General features: G+C 40.4%; 1 protein-coding gene across 17 annotated transcripts in view; it reads left to right on the plus strand.

The window, feature by feature from the left end:
* Positions 1-21,700, plus strand: part of PTPRM (protein tyrosine phosphatase receptor type M) — a 699,958-nt gene that overhangs the window by 635,862 nt on the left and 42,396 nt on the right. For all 17 annotated transcript variants that reach the window (XM_043539842.1, XM_043539843.1, XM_043539845.1 and 14 more), the window contains one exon: positions 19,674-19,771. In XM_043539842.1, the coding sequence (XP_043395777.1) occupies positions 19,674-19,771 (98 nt within the window). The remainder of the gene's footprint in view (positions 1-19,673; positions 19,772-21,700) is intronic.

A 21,700-nucleotide genomic window follows, 5' to 3' on the forward strand; every position in this document is an offset into this window, starting at 1 on the left:
ACAGTGACCTACAGCCCCTAACCTCCCTACTGGTGGACTGGGGAAGGGAAACAAGGGTATTTTCTGGTGTTGGTTGTTAGGGCTAGTTTTTTATACCGCTCTGCAGGAGAGTTCTGTTTGTCCTTTAATTTATGTTACTGTTAGTTATTGTCTCCTAAAAATGGAAACAGCAGCAACTATGGTTGGCATTTTATTTGCAGTCCAGAGTATAGTTGCTTTCAGCAAGGGAGCAACTGGAAGGCCTTCCTGGGAGTTCATTACAAAGCATTCTGATACTGAGTCACTCCCTGAAGCAATTTTAAATGCTGTTTTAACAGTCATTGCAGTACTTGAATAACAGATACTAAACTTGAGACCTTTACTCAATGGGCTTTCAAAGCAGAGAATCAGACACAAGAATGTGAAAAAAAACTATACAATTTATTAAAGAAAATTATGGTAACTTGAATGTGGACTGGCTATAAGTGCCCTTCCACACCCAAATCCCACCCAATAAGGTGGTAAAGAAAAATAGTTAGAGAGTGAGGAGAAAGAACAAAGACAGTGAAAACAAGTCTTTCAAAATTTAAAGAAGAAATGACTATTTAGGGTGCAATCTCTTTAGGACAGGAACTGTCTTTTTGCTTTGTAATTGTGCAGTGCCTAGCACACTGGGGTCCTGGTCCGTGATTGGGGCTCACAGGCACTGCTGCAATACAAATAAATAAAAGTAATGTAAAAAACATCTTACCAAGGAAAAAAGAATAGAGACCAACTTGATACAAGTTCAAATTGGTTTTGCGTTTGGATCCGTTGGGTTTTTGTTTTTTTTTATGGACGAGATCCTCTAAAATCTGTTTTTCACATGAATTTGGACCAGTTTTCCAGCATCCTAACTTCAAGCCAAAACCTCAAATCCCTAGTGTGATATTTTCTCTTCTTAAAATAATTCAACGGAAGGTGTGGTCTTGATTTTTAACAGTGTTGGCAAACATGCTGAAACCCATCTTTTACACTGGATTAATTACAATCCTTAAAAGAAATCATATAGAGGGGGAAAAGGCATTTGCTCCATATGTTAAATTTTCTGTTTCTCTTTGTCATTTTCAGTTGTAAACCTGAAACTGAGCTTAGCTCTCAGACATAGCCAGAGGTGTTTATATTCTGTCTTGGAACAGTTTTTCTTATAGAAAAGTACAAACACGTGGATGTGATACTACATTTTGAACCGCATGTTTAATTCCGCAAAGGTACTTCACAGCAATCTTAGCAATTCAACCTCCCTCCCTAGTCTTTTACAGGAAGATATCATTAAAGAAGCCAGTTCCATGTGGAGTCTAGTATGATTGATATTTAATTGTCCTAGTATTTTTCTTCAGCTGCATTAAACATATCAAGTGTTAATGAGCAAATATAATTGTATGCAGCTAAAAAGTGGAAAACGTAATCAGTTCATAATAGGCTACCAATCTGGTTTTAACAGAGCTGGGAGTTCCATAATCACCTGTTCATTAGAGTATTACCATCTTCCAAGAGACAATGTGGGTGAGGTAATATCTTTTATTGGACCAACTTCTGTTGGTGAGAGGGACAAGCTTTTGAGCTACACAGAGCTCTTCTTCAGGTCTGGGAAAGGTACTCGGTGTCACAGCTAAATACAAGGTGGAACAGATAGTTTAGCATAAGTAGTTAGCACATATTCTAAGGGACCATTCAAGGAGAAAAAAGAAAAGGAGGACTTGTGGCACCTTAGAGACTAACCAATTTATTTGCGCATAAGCTTTCGTGAGCTACAGCTCACTTCATCGGATGAAGTGAGCTGTAGCTCATGAAAGTTTATGCTCAAATAAATTGGTTAGTCTCTAAGGTGCCACAAGTCCTCCTTTTCTTTTTGCAAATACAGACTAACATGGTTGCTACTCTGAAACCTGTCATCATTCAAGGAGAAGTGGCCCATTAACACCCCTGTAGACCATCTTCCTTGTGAACCAGAGTTTGGTTTACAGACCCTTATCTTCCAGCCTGGAAATGCATATACCAGTGCTGCTATTCAGTTGATTAGGAGGCAGATGCATTTTTGTAAGAGCTAGCAAATGGAGTGTGTTTTAGTTAATATCCAATCAAGGGAACTTCTTACTGCACTTCAAGTGAAATAAATTCAAAACCTGCAATTTGGATTAGAAAATCAGCCCCTCTCTCTCTCTCTCTCTCTCTCTCTCTCTCTTTTTTTTTTTCCCTTAATGCCATAAGCATAGTGGGACTGATGGGCTGAAATTGCCATTAATGAAGACATTTTGTGGTCTGCGTAGTTGGCCCCAACAGTTAAAATGCACACTTGGGTCATCTGGATAATAAAGAATCCTTTGTCACAACTCAACACAGTGGGTCATGTAGGGCTAACAAGCAGGTGCAACGTAAAAATCACCGCTTGCTTTTTTCCCTCCCTTTTTTTTTTAACGTGGATTTAATTCTGTAAACTCTACAATTTACTGGAATCTAGCTCTGTTTCCAGGAGAGAGATATTCAAAGAATTTCACAAAATTCTTTTAATAGGAGCATAAAGCATGAATCTTTATACAGTATTTGGTCACTCCCATTCTCCTCAGTTTTCATACTGCCAATGGACCATATATGACACCAATATGCAGGAAAAAAATGACTATTGATTCCTTCTATTTTGTATTTAATTATTTTCTGTCCTGTGAAGTTCCTATTAATAAACTTAGTATTAACAAAGCTGTTTCTAACAAATCTCTAGCAAAGGTTTTATATTGTTTCTTCAGCTAAAGCACTAGTATTACATTCTAAATGCCAAATTCATGTTAGTATAGTTCTTCGAGTGCTCATTCAGGTCAATTCCAATCAGGTGCGCACACGTCACATGCACAACAGTCAGACGATTTTTTTCCCCCTAGCAGAATCCATAGGGACGGCATCGGCACCCCCTGGAGTCGCGCCTTTATGGGGCCCAGCCAACCCGACCCCCCCTCGGTTCCTTCTTACCGCTGGTGACAGCTAGATGGAACTTCCCTCTCTTTTGCTTCTGCAAGCGCCTTTAGCAGTGTCCCACTGTGATTTGTATATAGTTAGTTTTCTTCGTTTCTTAGTTAGTAGTAGTAGTGTTAGAAGTTGTTTCTCCAAGTTTCCATTACGGGGGGTTCTCCCCATCCCCGTTTCGTTCCCCAACACCGGGGCATGCCTCAGTTGCCGGGGTTGAAAGCATGTGAAGTTTGCGGTAAATTGATGCCAAACAGTGACCTGCACACTTCTTGTTTAAAGTGCCTTGGTGAGAGTCACCAAAAGGACAAGTGCCACATTTGTAAGGGGTTTCAGCTGAGGACTCTTAAGGATTGAAAGCAGAGACTCAGAATTATCCTCATGGAGGCAGCCCTCTGCCTGCAGTCCGACCCTCCGATCACTGCTCACTCCAATACTGTATAGCTCTTCCTTTTTATATCACTGAAAAGGGGAAACTCCTACTGTGTATTGTAAACAGTGGTAGCCATTAACAAGTCAACATTTGTCAACAGTTACCTGACAGTGGTATCTGAGAGTTGCAGAGTTTTTCCCATTCTATACTTAAAATCAGGGATAACAGTAATAACTGTGTGAGAGCTGTTGGTATTTTAATGATTTCCTAATTAGTCTAGTCCTTGTGCTAATAATCTAGTGTGATTGTTTTGTACTCACTCTAAAGGATCAGATGCTTCCCCCCTTCTTTTCTCAGTTGCAGAAGCCCTAAATGTAGAACCTCTGAGAAACCATGAGGAGACTGTGACAGAGTGATCTGCCCCTTTAAGAGTCAGGGGCCAGCCAGCCCTGTTCTGGAGAGAAGCCCAGCAGGCAGGTTCTGACCCTGCTGAACAGCATCTAGTGATTGATTGAGTCTGACGATTCCCAGCTGAGGGATATAAATGAGGGCCCCAGCACCATGAGGCAGCCTGGGACTAGGAGAGTATGGGAAGTGCACCTTCCTGTGACTGCAACAGAAAGCTATAACAGGAAAGCCAGGCCCTGTGGACCCTCCTTGGCTGGGAATAGGGTTGCCAATCCTTCAGGACTGGCCTGGAGTCTCCTGGATCGGCATTGATCTCCTGGAGGTCATTGAAAGCAATCTAGGAGATTTTAATAGGATATTTAAAGAAAATTACATTACATCGTGTTGGGGGAAAAAATCTCCCGGGATAGCTTCAGTCAGAGTTGGCAACCCTAGCTTGGAAAAGTCTAAGCTCACTCAGCTGCTGGAGGCGAAAGGGCCCCTTGAACTCAGTTGAGAACAGGACTGTTGCTTTTTCTTGTTGTTCTACATTTCTTTTTGTTTATGTGTTGAAAAATATACAGAGCCCTGAGATAAAGGCTACAAACAGAACTGGGCATGGTCGATTGTTTGCCCCAGGCTGACGATTAAGTCTGCCAGCGTCCAGAAACCACCAGTGCCTTTCCTCAGCTCAGTATGTGTGGTCAGAATGGATTGTTACCATGGGGGAGGAAAGTAGCCCGGGAATCCATCCCGAGGTAGATCAGAAACTTTAGCGCCCCCAAGCATACGGGTCCAAGAGGCTTCGAGAGCCCATGTAAAATGTGGATAATAATACTTCTGTGATCACCTTTTAGAGCTATCGTGGAGACTTAAAAAATCTTTTAAAAAGTGATTTGAAGATATGAACAAGCTCCAAACGTGCTAAAAATTAATAATTGATTATATATTTGTGAGGGATGAGTTTCCTGTCTCCGACATGCTGTTTCTTCTATTTGATTGCTGGTGTTTAGCTCATGTGATATTGAAAACAAAAGCAGGCCCTCCTGTGAAGAACAATAAGAAATTGGAGGAGTACATGTATCCTGGCAATATTTATAGATCCCTGATTCGACAACATCATGTTGGCTTTATTTCTCTGTTGTGAAGCCAACCTAGAATACTGAAGAAAGATTCTTACTTATGAACTTACTCCATGCCAGAATTGTGTAGAGAAATATACAAGATCTAACTGTTGACTAGAAGGAAGCAGCTTTTCAGCTGAAAGCAATGAGATTGTTTTGTCATATCAGTTACACAAAGGGAGATGATTCAAGGCTCTGGAAAAAAAATTCACTGTTACAAAAACTAGAAAAATATTTTTGTGAGAAGTAAAATATTTTAAAATGAGACTATAAGCCAGTTTTTGCAGGCAGATCATTTACTTTTATGACTTCCTGAAACCTAGATAGTGAGCCTGTTGTTGGTCTTGTGAGCCAAGGCCCAAATAAACTTTAAAAAACAAAATCATTGGCAGACTGTACTTCTTGGTTCAGAAGCCTCTCAAATCCCTAATGAACTAGCACATGTCCTGTAGTAATTCTTTTTGGCTGAAAGTTTTGTCCAGGAAAGAATTGTACAGCGTGGAAATTCAGGAATTTGTACTACTCTAGATGTATCCATGATTTTTCTGAGTGTGTTTCATGAAAAACAACTGTCTGATTATTTGGTTCCCCTCCTGGCTAAAGAATGCTGCCCTATTTTGGGATTGATGAAGGAAGGGACGGAAAACTCTTGGTGCAGTACTACTAATGTGCTTATCAGTCATTATGTGTTAGGGCCTAGAAAGGAGTAGAGAAAGGTAGCTTGTGCAGAAATCATAAGCTCAAAACTTCTGCTTACCCACTGTGTTTTCTAGGACCCCTCTGAATCCTAGTTTCCAGCCAGGCCTCAGCAGTCTAGAGGAAGCCTGGCACTTGATGTGAGGAGGCCTTTGGTCACCTCATTTCCTGAAAAACAAAAGTTCATTGAGTTCAAAAACAAAATGTATTTCCTTTTCCAACAACAAATACAACAGTTTTTCTGAACCTGAATCCAAGTCTTTGAAACGTCATTGTTTTTTTTAATTCTGCATCTTTCCATGGCAATTACATTCTTCCCAAGTTGTGATAACCACAGTCAGATATAGCACTTGGGTGACATCAAAACACTGCTTTTGAATAGGCTGATTGGATTAATGTTGTATTTCCTGATGCATCTGCATTATGTCTTCTGTGCAGTTGCATGTTGAGATGTAGGCTTTGCAGAGATTTCCTCTGCAGCGACTAAGTCTCATTCCTGGGCAGGTATGCTCATTTAGTATTTTCTGTATAATGCAGTACTATCCAGGCTACCCAATTAGAATGGTTCCCCGTATTTAAACAGCACGAGTTTAAAGAAACAAGCCACCTGAACACATAACACACAGATTTTGACTACATCCATTCACAGTGTGTTCTTTTGGACAAAATTTTGGAAAAAACATAAGAAACAAATAGCCAGAATGAAATCATATTGCTAAGTTAAAGAAAAGTAATTTTATAATTATCCCCTAATGCTTATGCTTGGTTCAACCTGCTGAATAAGTTAAAACAAAAACAAAAAAGAACAAAAGAAAAGAAAACTCTTAGAAGAAGTTGTATTGTCAATTCCCCAACGAACCCCTCACTGTCAGAGGGGACAAAATGACCTAAAAGCTCACATCCATTGTTAATATCGATGCATCTCCATTACAGGATGGTACTAATTCCCCAATCCAACAAATAATGTACTCTCAAGCTACATACATGTTGTGTGCAACATCTTCTTTAGAAAATAAATTTCTTGTCTTTCAGAATCTTCTAGTTCTCAGACTTGACCATTTGGAATATGTGGAAGATCAGTAATTACCCAGAACCAAATACTTTTTCTTCTGTGAATTACTATAATTGAGACAAATAGATTAGTAAGAGTCGAAAAAGGACTGAACATTTATTATATGAATAAGTAGAGATTCTGCAGTTATGCTAGCCAGGATAAATTTGCAAAGGCTTAAATCAATCACCATCTAAGATCAGAAGCCGGAAACTTCCTTTCGTGGTCTAATTCAGCACAACTCGCCAGGTATATTATGTACAAAGCTTTTATGCCTTCACCTGCATCCAACATTGCCCACTGTCAGAGACAGCAGCTCTGGATTAGCTAGACCGGTGATATTATTGGCTTTCGCTATGTTCCCGCAGTACAGTGTTTCTTAGTAGTCAAAAGATATTACAGAGAACAGCAGTTTGTTCTTTGGAAAATCATATGACATTTCCATTTTATTTTGTTGGTACAGAACAAATAGAGGCGGTATTGTCTTAAATAGCACCTGCCAAAAGTGCACAAGCAAAGGCTGGCCTTGGATTTAATAATATATCTAAGTGCAGCTATGACTTGTGTGTGAACTTGATGGAAATATTAATGTGGGCCAGGGATGGCTGATATTGCCATAAATGGCTAGGGAGTTGGCATGTGACTGCTACACATTATACCAAACCTAGTCTGTTCACTCCAACCCTGTCCTCCATTCTGTTGCCTCCTTTCATGTGCTTAGATTGTAAACTCTGTGGGGCAGGAACACTCTTCTTATTTTAAGTTGTATACAGTGGAGTCCCAATCCCCAACTGGAGCTTCTAGACACTACTGCAATATAAATACACACACATAATTAGTGAACAGAAATTTGTGATATTCCTGCATCTGTTTGTAAACTAGAGGTGGGCAAAATTTAGGAATGTATCTATCCTTTATTTATATATCATTTTTAAATGTCAAAAAAAGAAACTGGTGACTAAATACAGTTAAAGTTATGAGAGAGTTTGATTTGTGATAAAACATATTTTAATGCCCAGTTTCAAACTAGAAGTAAATGAATCTGGAGAAAATCTGTTTGATTATGGTTTATGTTATGATGTTCTGGTAAAATCCTAACTGACAAAGCACAAACTAGTACATACTAGAAAAGAAATTGAATCCATGAAGAAGGAAATATGTTTCCTAAGTACTTTTTTTTGCAGGGGAAGGGAGGCCTGAAAAGATATTTCTCTAGTGTAAAGCTCTCTGAGGCAGAGACTGTCTTTTTTCCTGTTTATTCAGCACAGTCACATTGTGGATGGTATTGGAAACAAAAAATAATTAATAGCCAAGTGTGCCTTCCACAAATTCAGCAATTAATAGGTAGCACTTTAACACTTAGTCATTACTTAAGGCCAAATTCTGCCACATCCTGTGTAAGTACAGTTGGACAAGACCATATGAATTACTATACCAGATAGCATCAGCCCTATTTGAGGGCTTACGTGGGACTTAAGAGGTGCACCGGCCTTGTGCTGGACTTCAGCACAGAAGGGAATTTCACCCTTTGGGACTTCTTAGTAAACTCTTGTGAGCTCTTTGAAAGTCCAGATTATATCAACCAATTCTTCTTTATCCACTGATGTGCTGACATCCTTAAAAGAATTGTAGCAGATTGGAAAGATTGCTCTGTATGCAAGTTGATAACCATTGTGTGTACATGCTCTACCTGGATGGGCCATCACAGTTTAATGGTATCTCAGACTGAAAAATTCTCCACTATGTGAGGAAGGGAAGGTACAACAGTCCCCATGTAAATATAGCCTTGTATAATTGTAATATTCGTAAATATTTAATTTTTAGATAGTTTGCTTATGTCTAGTTTAATTAATTAGTTAGTTAGAGTTATGTGGGGGCGGGTTCCTTTCTCTCCCTGACACCAGAGCGTTATGCACTTCAAATCTTGCCTTTCCTGTCCCCAGGTCTTTCCGTTGAGCGACCCTCATGACACTTGCTTTTGCTGTTTAGGGGAGGCACACATCCCATTTAAGTGTGGGATTTGCTGTTTGTTTCCCCCTCGCACCAGGCAGGCTCAAGAGTTCCAGCTGTGTCAATACCTCAGAGCTAGCCTGGGACCTAGAGTGGATCTTTGGGCTCTCCCATTCTCCAAGTCATTGCCAAGGACCTCCAAGCAGTACTCCATCGGCACTGGCAGAACACCTCGCCAGGCTGAATAACTCCACCAAGGGTAAGAAGTACTTGAGAGCAGAGAAATCTGCTCATAGTTCCTGAAAGAAAAGGGAGGCTTTTCCCCTTTCTTCAGGTTTGAGCAAGGCTCTGTGCCCTACACAGGGTTTCACCTGGCACTCATGGTGAAATCGGGCAGACACTGATGGTACTGGGAGCTTCTCCTTCTCCAAAACTCCTCTGAGCAACGCAAAGATAGTAATCAGTGCATGCTCTCTACACCGGCACTATGGCTTCACCATCGGTCCAGTCACCGAAGACACCAGTAAAACCAAGGAATGCTCTTCTGGAGGATCTGATGATCTACTCAGCTCCAGAGTCCCTGATCCTGATAGACCAAGTGTTAGTATGGGACATCAAAATGTCATCCATCCACCACTTCCCAATCCACATCTGCAGCAGAGCTATGATATCAGGATGCTCTCTCTGGCCCAATTCCAGTGGCGCCACCCTCACACAGATGATGCTAACCACTTCACCACTTGAGTGAGAACAGTTCTTAGAAGAGAATCAAGAGATGGATCTGTTCCAACAAGGGCCTCACCACAACAACCTAGCCCTGATAGGACTTCCAGGGCTTCATAAAGACTCTCCCATACCCAGGACCCATATTCTCCACTGAGGGAGCGCTGGTACTCATCATACGGTCAACCTACCTATTGACCATAATCACATTGGGGCACATTGGACCCTTACCGTTGGGTCTTGGAATTGGAATGCTACAGATTCCAACCTCAATCTCCAATATTTAGAGAGAAAGCTCCTGGTTACAAACATCTGAGGTTCCTAAAGAGATACAAGCAACAGTGCAAAGCCTTCCCTTTGAAGGGAATGCCCTCTTCAGTGAGAAGACAGATGAGGCACTCTACTCACTAAAAGATTCTCGCGCCAGCCTCTGCTCATTGGGTATATATACCCAATCTTCATGGAGAGAATTCTAGAGACTACAATAATAGAGATACTAACTACCGCCACAGCCATTGTTCCACTAACGATCCTATGAGCCACCAAGAAAGCGCCAAAGACTACAACAAGGCAAGCTCATTGCTCCATCACCATCTTCCCTTCAGACTCATCAGCCCTCTAAAAAGGCATTTTGACAGATGGCCCACGAGCTGACAACCGGTTATTTTGGTAGCAACTTTCCCATCATTCAGCCATCACCTAACCCATTTCCTTTCATGACAGATCTTAACGTCAGACAAATGGGTTTAAACGTTACTTCCGCTGGCTATGCCATCGAGTTCTAGTCTATCCCACCTCCCAGCCCCCTCTTTCCCTCTTCTGGGACTCCTCTTATTATTTTAAATCACAGTTTTTGACATATTTTCTGAAAAGGTGTTTTACTACGATCCCAGTTGCTATATAAAATTGCAGCATGGTTCAGAGAAAATGTAGAAAGTACTTATGGGATAATTATCCAATCAGATCATGGATTGGCAGAACATTAGTAATCCTGTAGTTTTGCATACAAATGGAGCCTCATGCTGTGGAACTATCCTTTCTATATGGAATGTGGAACATTATTCTATTAACAGTTGGAATGTTACATTTTAAGATTGCATCAGGGAAAGACACTTTCCTGAATTTTTAATTATACAACTTTGAATCTGTCATTTTGTTGCACCACTAATTATTTTTGTTGGTTTTATACTAAATTGTCAAGACACCTTGGACTGTACTTTTCCTATTTCTGATTGGCATTGTTTCCTTGTCAGAGCATTTGCAAAGGGAACTATTCATCTTTGCTATGGAGTCTCGAAATCAGAACTGTTCATTAGAAACACTGTAGAGTACGTTGAATTTACCAGCAGGGATCACATACCTTTAAAGAAAGAGGGCCAAAGTGTGAGTGCCCGAATGCACATGTGCTAGATGCTAATGATAGTGTAAGGGACTGTTACTCTCTAGTGTGTCCATGCAGTAGGCAACCACAGTGCTGCAGCCCGTTTTCCTTAAGTGAAAGAGGGAATGCCACTATTGCTGCACACCCAAAGCAGAAGAGCCAAGGATACGCTGTGAGTCATCTCATGCCCTATGTACCTGGTATCGCATAGAGGCCAGCACTGGGCGGGAGTAGGTTCATTGCATTTCTTTTAAAGGTGTAGTTTGTGCTGCTGCTGAGCTGTGAGTCTCCCTACTGGCTTCTGCCCAGTCAGGCCCAATGCCTCTGGCAACATGTGATAATAGCTACGATGTCCCATGTTCTGCCCCTGGGGAGCCGTCCGAGCTAAATGGTATCTTCTTAATCTCAGCACACTTCCAGCACTAATATCCGTAATTTAATTCTGTTAACCTGGACACCAAATGTTATGGTGTGAACTTGCTGTTGTGTTAGAGGCAAATGTTATAGAAGTTAACAACAGCATTTTTTTAAGAACATCAGAAGCAGGAAGCCTGCCAACAATCAGCGGGGCCACTGGATGATTGAGATGCTAAAGGAGCACTCAAGGAAGACAAGGCCATTGCGGAGAAGCTAAATGAATTCTTTGCATTGGTCTTCATTGCAGAGGCTGTGAGGGAGATTCCAACACCCAAGCCATTCTTTTTAGGTGATAAATCTTAGGAACTGTGCCAGATTGAGGTGTCAGTAGAAGAAGGTTTGGAGTAAATTGATAAATAAACAGGAGTAGGTCACCAGGATGGATGGTATTCACCCAAGAGTTCTGAAGGAACTCAAATAAGAAATTGCAGAACTACTGACTGTGGTGTGTAACCTATCATTTAAATCAATCTGTGTACCAGATGTCTGGCAGATAGTTCATGTAATGCCAATTTTTTTTAAAAAGGCTCCAGAGGCGATCCTGGTAGTTACAGGCCGGGAAGCCTAACTTTAATACAAGGCAAATTGGTTGAAACTATAGTAAAGAACAAAATTATCATACACATAGATGAACATGATATGTTGGGGAAGAGTCAACACAGCTTTTGTAAAGAGAAATTATGCCTCTCCAATCTATTAGAATTCCTTGAGGGTATCAACAAACATAACATATGGACAAGGGTGATCCAATGGCTATTGTTTAACTTGGACTTTCAGAAAGGTTTTGACAAGGTCCTTCATCAAAGTATCTTAAGCAGAGTAAGGAATCATGGGATAAGAGGGAAGGTAATTAGTAACTGTTTAAGAGGTAGGAAACAAAGGTTAGGAATAAACGTTCAGTTTTCAGAATGGAGAGAGAGAAATAGAATGGTGCCCCAAGGATCTGTAGTGGGACTAGTACTATTTAGCAAATTAATAAATAATCTGAAAAAAGAAGATAACATTGAAGTGGCAAAGTTTGCAGATGATACAAAATTATTCAAAATAGTTAAGTCCAAAGCAGACTGTGAAGAGTCACAAACCTGGGTGACTGGGCAACAAAATGGCAGATGAAATTCAGTGTTGATAAATGCAGAGTAATGCACATTGGAAAACATACTCCCAGCTATACATACAAACTGATGGGGTCTAAATTAACTGTTACCACTCAAAAAAGAGATCTTGGAGTCCTCATGGATAGTTCTCTGAAAACATCTGCTCAGTGTGTAGCAGCAGTCAAAAAAGCTAACAGAATGTTAGGAATCATTAGGAAAGGGATAGATAATAAGACAGAAAATATAATAATGCTACTATATATATCTGTGGTATGTTCACAGTTTGAATACTGTATGCAGTTCTTGTCATCCCATCTTAAAAAAAAAGATATATCTGAATTGGGAAAAGTACAGAGATGACTGAGGTGGGATATAATAGATGTCTATAAAATCATGAATGGTGTGGAGCAAGTGAATAAGGAAATGTTATTTACTCCTTCACATAACACACGAACCAGAGGTCACCCAATTAAATTAGTAGGCAGCAGGTTTTAAACAAAGATAAGGAAGTACTTCTTCACACAATGCAAGTCAACCTGTGGAACTCATTGCTAGAGGATGTTTTGAAGGCCAAAAGTATAACTGGGTTAAAAAAAATAATTACATAAGTTCACGGAGGATGGGTCAATCAGTGGCTATTAGCCAAGATGGTTAGTGATACAATCCATGCTCTGGGTGTCCTTAAACACCTGACTGCTAGAAACTGGGACTGGACGATGGAATGGATCACTAGATAAATTGTCCTCTTCTGTTCACTCCCTCTGAAGCATCTGGCACCGACCATCGGCCACCGTCAGAAGACAGTGTGCTGGGCTAGAGGAAGCATTGGTCTGCCCCAGTATGGCCATTCCTATGTTCTTATTATTTATACTGTATCTTTTAATTGCTTATCTACAAAATGAAAAGCCACTAATATGAAATTACAAGCCCCAGTATGAATAGAAGTTGGGGAAATTTCTGGTTCAGCTCGAAACTTTTTTTTTTAAAGTAGAGAATACAGCTGCCCCTTTTCTTTGTACCAAAATCCCAGACCCAAATCCTGTGAACTGTGTGGGGAACTAAATTCCAGGTGCAAATATTCCATTATAGAGCACTCTTTACGAGAAACACAAAACTTGACAATCCCAAATCACTGCAGTTGTATTCATGTCTCAGAAGTAGGCTTTATGTAAAGCTTGTGATGCCACTGGCTCCATTTGCTTTTTATATCCATACAGTTTGATACCAATTTACTTTTTGCTTCCATTTCTTTCTGAACTTCAATATTTCACATTCCAGGTCAGTTTATCTATTAAACTGTTCACCTGACTCAGTGAAAAATATCAGGTATAGGAATTGGATCATATAATACCAAGCAGGACAGAAGAAAGATGTGGAAAGTCTCTGTGTACAGTAAATCAGCTGCTAGGGTTTAAACTTTTTTTTTAAAGCACCATGATTTTTTCACCTCGTATTATGTGTTTATCCTTTGGGGCCTGTCGCTACTACTGGTAATATAGAGAATGGTAATTTTTCATGAAATTGCTTATATCTTTCAGTTTTCTTCACTAGTGCATTTAAATGTTTGTTTATATTCTTACTTTCCTTTGCTTTGCACCTTCTGGTTGCGTCAAGCAAGAGCTCAGTTGCTGATTTTCTTCACATTAGAGATCTTTGATACCAACTACAGTATTATATAGCTAATGTAATGCGCCAGAGGCTTAATGTTATAGAAATATAGTACCTTCCATTCAGACCTTTTAGACCACAAGGGGGCAACTGCTGCCAAATAACCTTATTGCCTATTGTGCAAACATCTAAACTTGATGCTGATACAATAATAGTATCTCTCTCTCTCTCCCCCCCCCGACTCCTTCCCCCCCCCCATTCCCCCACCCATCATGAGTCTCTGAAATAAAATTGTGCAGCTCTTGATGACAATAAATTCTACACCCCTACCTGGCCTCTAATGCTTTTCAGTTCTGTCTGGCGACAAGTGACAGAGTAATAATTTATTCAGGTGTCAGAAAACAATTTGAAAAATGTCAAGAAGGAAAGAAAAATAGGGTAGGAAAGAATTACTTTCAAAGACTTTTAACTAGGTATTCCCTTCCTCCTCCCCCTCCCTGTCCCACCCTACCCCTCGCCCCAGCAATGTCCTGAATCGAAAGAAGTTTGGAGGCTGGTTGGGTAGATGGATGTAACAGGAAAACACTTATAAGAATAAGCTGACTCCACTCCCCCACCTCTTACTATGACAGACAAGATGGGGAAGAGCACACCTGACATTGCAGAAGAAGACATTTCTTGCAAGAAGAATGTGAGGCTAAAACTAAGCTCAGAAGAAGCGTGAATGAGGAAAACATAGACAATGAATTACGTTTGGAGGGAAGATTGATCCTCTTCAATTCATTCTGAAGCCATAGTTGTTGTCATTAGCATTCTTGTTCTCATGAAAACTTTTTTCAGCCTCATTTCTTTTATGATCTTTACTTCCCTCCTTCTTAAGAACAGAAAATGAAAAAATTTCAAGACGTAACTGGTGCTTAGGATCTATTCCTTGGCTTGATTTGTGAGTTCAATACCTGAAATACAGAAGTCTTGAAACCCACAAGGAAAACTCTGGTTACTGAGAAAAAGATTCAAGTCGAGAACAAATAGTTGCAAAATATCCCAGAACTGTCAATGAGCCACTCTTCCAGACTATGGCCCAACTGTCCTCTGCCACAGATGATCCTGTTGAAGGGGAAAAACTATTCTAAAAATACTCTGTGTCTTCCTGGGTCACAGCTTAGGTTACTCAGGGATGGTGGCTTCACAGAAGGGGAAGAAAACTGGTTACTTAGACAGAGGATCTGTAACTCCAAACCCCACAGCTCCTACCAGGTGCAGAGAGAAGGTAAACCACTGCATGATCTCGAGGCATCCCATTCTCTTACAACAACAGCATAGACAGCTGCTATGCTGGGCTTCCATTTACTCCCCTACTGCTAGAGCTGGTTGAAAATTGGAATTTCTGTCCCGTAGGAAATTTGGATATTCTGACATCTGTTTTTTGCCCTGACTTGGGACACACACAAAAATGAAATATCAAAAATGTTTTCATGGAATGGAAATTTCAGAAAAAATTGTTTTGGAAAATGTTGAAACATTTCATTTTGACATTTGCACTTAAAACAAAAGATTTCAGCATTCCTGAATTGAAATGTTTCATTTTGGCTCAATTCCACATTGAGCCGCTGTGGGGTTTCATGGAATTCGTAGGTCAGGAACCTTACGTAGCATTCTCTTCTGTAGGCCAGCCAAAGTGTCCAAGGCTGCACCAGGCTCACATGATTCTCATGGTGCAATGTGCAGTGGTTTGCCCCGAGGTTCAACAGGCTGAAGTGTTTCAATATGAGTCAACCTGACCCAGAACGAGCTATTTTGATACCACTTTCCCAACAAAAAATTGAAAAATTTCAACAAAATTGAAATTTTCCTTTGAAAAACTTTGGATGTCCAGAAACTATATTTTCCCACAGATAAAACATTTTGGTGGAAAATTTCCAACTATCTCTACCGATTACAGCTTCCCATTGCGACCCCTTCTTGGGGAGCGAAGGCCAAGAGCGGGGATCAGGTGAGATCAGTACTAACTAATATCTGTTATAACATGCCCGATACTCCCTGCTCACCTTCTCTCAGCTAGTCCCCATTGTTATTATGCCTTAGGCCATGTCTACACTGCAATGTAAGCCCACGCCTAGTAGAAGTTGAGTTAGCAGACCCTAGGTTTGTTAACCTAGGGCTTGAGCATCTACCCTCATTTGTAACCCCAGGTTAGGAATTGGTGAACTGGGGATCCCAACCCTGGAGTGCCTGCACCTATAGTGCATTATGCAGGCCCAAGTCCAACCCCCATATCCCAGGCTTCCTAGGAGCCTCCCAAAATGTGGCCACTCTAGCCCTTTGGTCATGGTGCAGTGTGGGAAAATTTACCTGTCCATCAAACTTACCTGTTCACAGAGCAAAGAAAATCAGCCCATGGAATTGTAGAATACTTTTGGTAGACTCCAAGACGACAAGTCTAGAGAAGCTATGTCTACACTGCAAAGCAATACTCTTGAACCTTGGGTCTTAGCTTGCTCAGGCTCAAACCCTCCACCGACATGGGGTCGTGGGACCCTGGGTCAGCACAATTTGTGCGTAGACAGAAGTGGGGGTTTGGCTTGAGCCTGAGTTTGAATCCTGGACTTACATAGCAGCCTAGACAGACCCTGCAATGTGTATATCCATTTTAAAAATGAGGAGCTGACAGATGGAAAGGTTAAGTGACACACTGAAGTCACAGAGACAGTTGCTGTCAGGGGCAGGGGAGTGAAAGGGCAGAGGGACAGAAAGAGGAGTGAGGGGAGGTACTGAGACTTAGGGGGAGTGGAGCTGAGTCCAGACTAGGAAGGAGAGTTCCTCGAGTTCCTACCTGCTCCTGGGCCCATTCCAGCCCCTCTGGCTGCCTGCTCACTGTTCCTGGCCCAATAGCGGGCACTGCAGGAACCACTCCAGACCCTCTGTGTCCCGCTCTTGCCTCCACCTTCCTTCAGTGATGCACAAATTTGCTTGAGGATGAGTCCCCACAATATTATCATTGTAGGAGCACTAGCCCCTATGTCCTTTCTAACCCCTGGGTTTGCCACCACTGGTTGGTGTCAGGTCAGGATTAAAGCTCATGAATTCTTGGACCCTTCTCCTGTACTCAGACAACTAGACCTAGCCTCTAACAATGAATTACAAGTCACCCAGCTAAGATGTTGGCTATATCCCTTGGAAGAAAGGGTAAAAAATCACGTGGCCAGTTGATGAATTAAAGATATTTGGAACTAGGGCTAGGTTTGTTTTGTTTCATGTCACAATGCGCTTCATGTTTTGGAGGCACCCTAGCAGGATTCTATAATTAAAACTGCATTGCATTTTCCCTTGAAGTGGGGATTAAATCTTCTAAATAAACAGGAATTCTAGTGAACAGAGAAAATAAACCAAAAGCTGTCTGGCCTCAATTATACTAAGATCATAGGCACTAATGACATTGGGCTCAGTCCTTAAGTGTATTGAATTCACGCTCGGCATAGCTGACAGAAATGGGGGAGGCAAAAATTACTCTGATTTACTTTTATGCCTCCTCCAATCCTGAAGTTGGGGTGGAGAGACTGAATTGGCCCATGACATATATTACAGCAACCACAGGACTGCTCTAATTTACGCTCATTGAAACAATTCCTTAGGGGGCCATTCCACTCGGTAGGGATTGGCAGAGCACATCACTCTCCAGTCCAACCCCCTCCCTGTTACCAGCCAGCTATGACGTGCCCCTGGTCCTTTGGGTATTCTTAGTTGTGCCATTAGAGAAGCTCCTAGGTCACTTTCCACCCATCCAGCAATACAGAGCAACTTAATGGAGCCTGGGATCGGTCCCATTATGTTTTTGTTTTGTTTTTTTGTCTAAAAGGCTATATTGAATCTTATATTGCATAAAAATACAAAAATAAAACAAATCAAAAATTCACCCATAATGTACACTATCAATGGAACATAAGAAAATGGAATACAGATCAATCTTGAATAATATAAAGAGGATATTTATGAGGGGAGATATTCAGCTTCAGGATTCCAAATGCTGAGGAATAATTTCAACTTGTCATGTTTGAGAACACAGTATATATCAAAAGTATCAGATGTTCTGCATTTTAAATTAAAAAATGACTTGAGTTTGGAATCTAGCACAGTTCAAAACCTGAAGTAGAAGTAAATAGATTCAGGTGCTACACCTGCCTCAAGACTTCTGGAGCTCTTACAGTCACATTTTCCTATTATTTTAAATGCCTTTTTCTCCTGTAATGTTATGTGAAACACCTTCCCAAGTAAAGGGAAAACTGACTGGCCCTGGGGAAAATAGTGAAACTGACTATTCACAAAGTGCTGTCAAATGTACAAAGCAGACAAGGTGCAGAGAAGTAGGAAACATTTTTTTTAAATCATCTCTGTGTATTAAAGAAAATAATTATAGTGCTTTTAAATGTCACATGTAAAATTAAGTTTTAAAAACATTATACAGAGAAGTGTGGTTTTTAACTTGATACTGTCTTTGCAAAACATTGTCCTCGAGCTAGTCCATTGAGGTGTGATTAAGCGATATTTCAATTGCTGTAAAATTATTATTATTTTATAAATATGTTCCAATTTTGAGTGCAGGAATGACAACACTTTCCAAAGAAGCTTCGTACTGTCAAAACTTATCAACTGGACACAACCCTTTAATTTAATTGAAAATTAAATAAATAAATCAAGGGCTTTATTAATGCTTCAAATATGTACGTCTCTCTTTTTTGGAGAGGGAAAGTGGATAAATTTGTGTATTTGTCTCTTAATGAATAGACTAATGGCACTCTCCTGAATAAGTAACTAATTGCTTACTGCAGTATAGCGGTTCAGTAGAGTAGATGATTCACTGTGGATGCGAGGTTTTTAGTAATTGACAGTATTTTATAACTGTTTATTCTCTTTGCATTGAAGTGGTTTCAGATCCAGAAGTTGGGATGAACACCACGTGTAACAGAAAAGATGTAGAAGTAAATGAAATTAGTGACGTGGGCGTTCTAGCCTTTTACATTTCTGTCATTACTATTTACAATACTACAATGGATTGACTCTCCACTATTAGCACGGTGCTGCAAGACCTGAGCATGCAGGATTTTGAATTCTAAAGCACACTGATTTTTCAAGGTTATTCCTCAGAATAAGTTCTGCAGAGTAGACTGTTGTCATGTCATTCCAGGGATCTTTACCATTTCCCCCACTATTTGAAAAATGATATACTGCAGGTCAAAAAAACTGTATCTTCTGCTTCACTTCAGAAAGTACAATTTAGGTGTTGGACTAATTTGATAGTTTTCAGAGTAACAGCCGTGTTAGTCTGTATTCGCAAAAAGAAAAGGAGTACTTGTGGCACCTTAGAGACTAACCAATTTATTTGAGCATAAGCTTTCGTGAGCTACAGCTCACTTCATCGGATGAAGTGAGCTGTAGCTCACGAAAGCTTATGCTCAGATAAATTGGTTAGTCTCTAAGGTGCCACAAGTACTTCTTTTCTTAATTTGATAGTGAACACTAGGAAAAATATTTGAAACCAGAAAAGGCAATATAGTCCATTGAGGCTCATTTTATTCCATATATACTTTCCCCAGAATATCATCAAATTGTTACCAGAAAGAGTAATATTATCCATTTGTCTAATGCCACTTCTGGGTATTATGGTGATAAATATCTAAATGTTGGAGAACTAGCTTTCTCTCACAGCACTATTTCAGGGGGAGAAAAAAATAACTTAAATGCTGGTGGGCTGGATAGTGAGAGAAATTCAACCCTAAATGAAAAATATGACAATACTGATATGTACAGATAAAACAGTCTCTCAAAATTTCCTGGAGATAAATTTCCAATCCCAAGACTTTCAGAAAATAACCTTTCCTTTGATATATTATTTCAGGACCAATGCAGGAGACGATATATGACTTCTGGAGAATGGTGTGGCATGAGAACACAGCCAGCATAGTCATGGTAACAAATCTAGTGGAAGTAGGGAGGGTAAGTAATTTTTGTACTTAAAATGATGAAAGACTTTTGAGATGTTTACTTTTGGATATTAAATAACAGACCCCCAAGATGCTTGTACACAGACTATAGCACATAAAATATTTACCACTTCTTCTACTAAAAGGTGTATCATTAATTATTTTTAAAATGGCTTGAAGGCTTGGCTTTGATAATATTTGATAACATTTGGCCAACAGAGGCAAAGTAGTATAACTTTATGTGCATCTAATTATTAATAATTACACTAAGCATCAAGGAAACCCTTCTCAGGCAACTTACATGGTCTTCTTTCAGATTAATTCTAGAACAGATTGTTCAATCAAGAGGTTAAACTTTGAGACTGCACATGTTGCACAGAACTGTGCTGTGATATGTTAGTTAAAATCCATCTTGCTTTTATTCCCACCCCCGTAAAAAATGGCACACCTACTTAACCAGGAACTTAATCAAATTGCATGTCCAGGTCATAGTCCTGTGCTAACTTGAGCTTCTAGGAGTGGCTCAGCACAGATATGACTTAAATTTGCTTGGATGTGGGAATAATAAGAAGACGCTGTTTTACCCTGTGCTCTGTAAATGGAACAATTAGCACTGAAATCAGAAAATAGAATCAGTGTGCTGACCAGGAGGTTTTATTCAGGAATTGATGTATAAAGAAAAAAGTGGAGTTAGCCGCTTGATACTTTACCTTTTTCCATACAGATTGCCTCTGAAGAAGGTTTCCTGGTAGGGTGGCCAGGTGGCCGGTTTTCAACCGGAAAGTTCGATCGAATAGGGGACCTGACAGTGTTCAGTCAAAATCTGCTGACCAGACACCCAAAGTCCAGTTACTGCAAGTGGGAGAGATGGGGAGGCGCCAGGTCATTACCTGTGCCAGCCTCTACTCAGACGTGGCTGCCTCCTACCTGTATTGAGCAGCTGCAGCTCACAGCTGTGGCTCCGCAGGCGGGTCCCTCCCGACCCAGCAGGAGGGGGAAGAGAAACAAACAGGGGGTAGGGTCCTAGGGGAAGGGGAGGGGCGGGGTCTAGGAGGAAAAGGAGGGTCCTCAGGGGAAGAGGCGGGATGGGGGAAGTTCCTACACTCCTGCTGGAGTGTCCAGTTTTTAAATATTACAATGTTGGCAACCCTATCTCCTGGTCATGTCTTTGTTGCTAATATGATTTTCAGCAGGTATTCAAAAGAGGCCACTCTCTTTTTAAAACACACCAATAATGGACCCTTTTATTTTACTACTGGGCCTCTGCACTAGCATCAAATCTTAGCTAGGATTTTCTAAGGGAAATTCAGTAAGAGTTGGGCACCTAACTCCCCTAAGTCTCATTGAAAATCCTAGCTGAAATCAGCAGAAACATTGGCTACTCTAAGTCCAGCATTTTCATTAACTGCTGAAGTATGGGGAAACAGTTCATATATTCTGATGTGAGCCAAAATGGTTTTGATGCATGTTTTTAATTTCTTGGTAATGGGGTGGTTGACATGTTCTGCTGAAAAATGTTTGTATTATAGGGAGATCCATTTTTAGGTATTATGCATCAGATTGTCAGATCTAGGCTCTTGTTTACAAGTTCAGTTTTACATTCTCAGTTATTGTACCTGTATTTGAGTCTATGGTTAATTGTTAGTTTAAATCCTACTGTTTAGACACCTCAGTGCCTCAGTCTGCCCACAAATCAAGTACCAGTACTGTACTTAGACATCAAAATGATAGGATTTGTGACTGCAATTAACACCAGCTACAAAAACACAGGTACGACTAATTGCAGAGGCAAAAAGAAAGACTAGGTTGAGGCCACTTTAAAAATCCAGTCCCATGAATCAAATATAGGCTTAAACAATGTGACAGCCACACTTACATTCAAACCAAAATGAAAGAAATATATTTGTAATAATAGTACACTCTTAAGTATACTTAATTTGTT

Source organism: Chelonia mydas, chromosome 2 (genome assembly GCF_015237465.2).
Source record: "Chelonia mydas isolate rCheMyd1 chromosome 2, rCheMyd1.pri.v2, whole genome shotgun sequence".
Taxonomy (NCBI): domain Eukaryota; kingdom Metazoa; phylum Chordata; order Testudines; family Cheloniidae; genus Chelonia; species Chelonia mydas.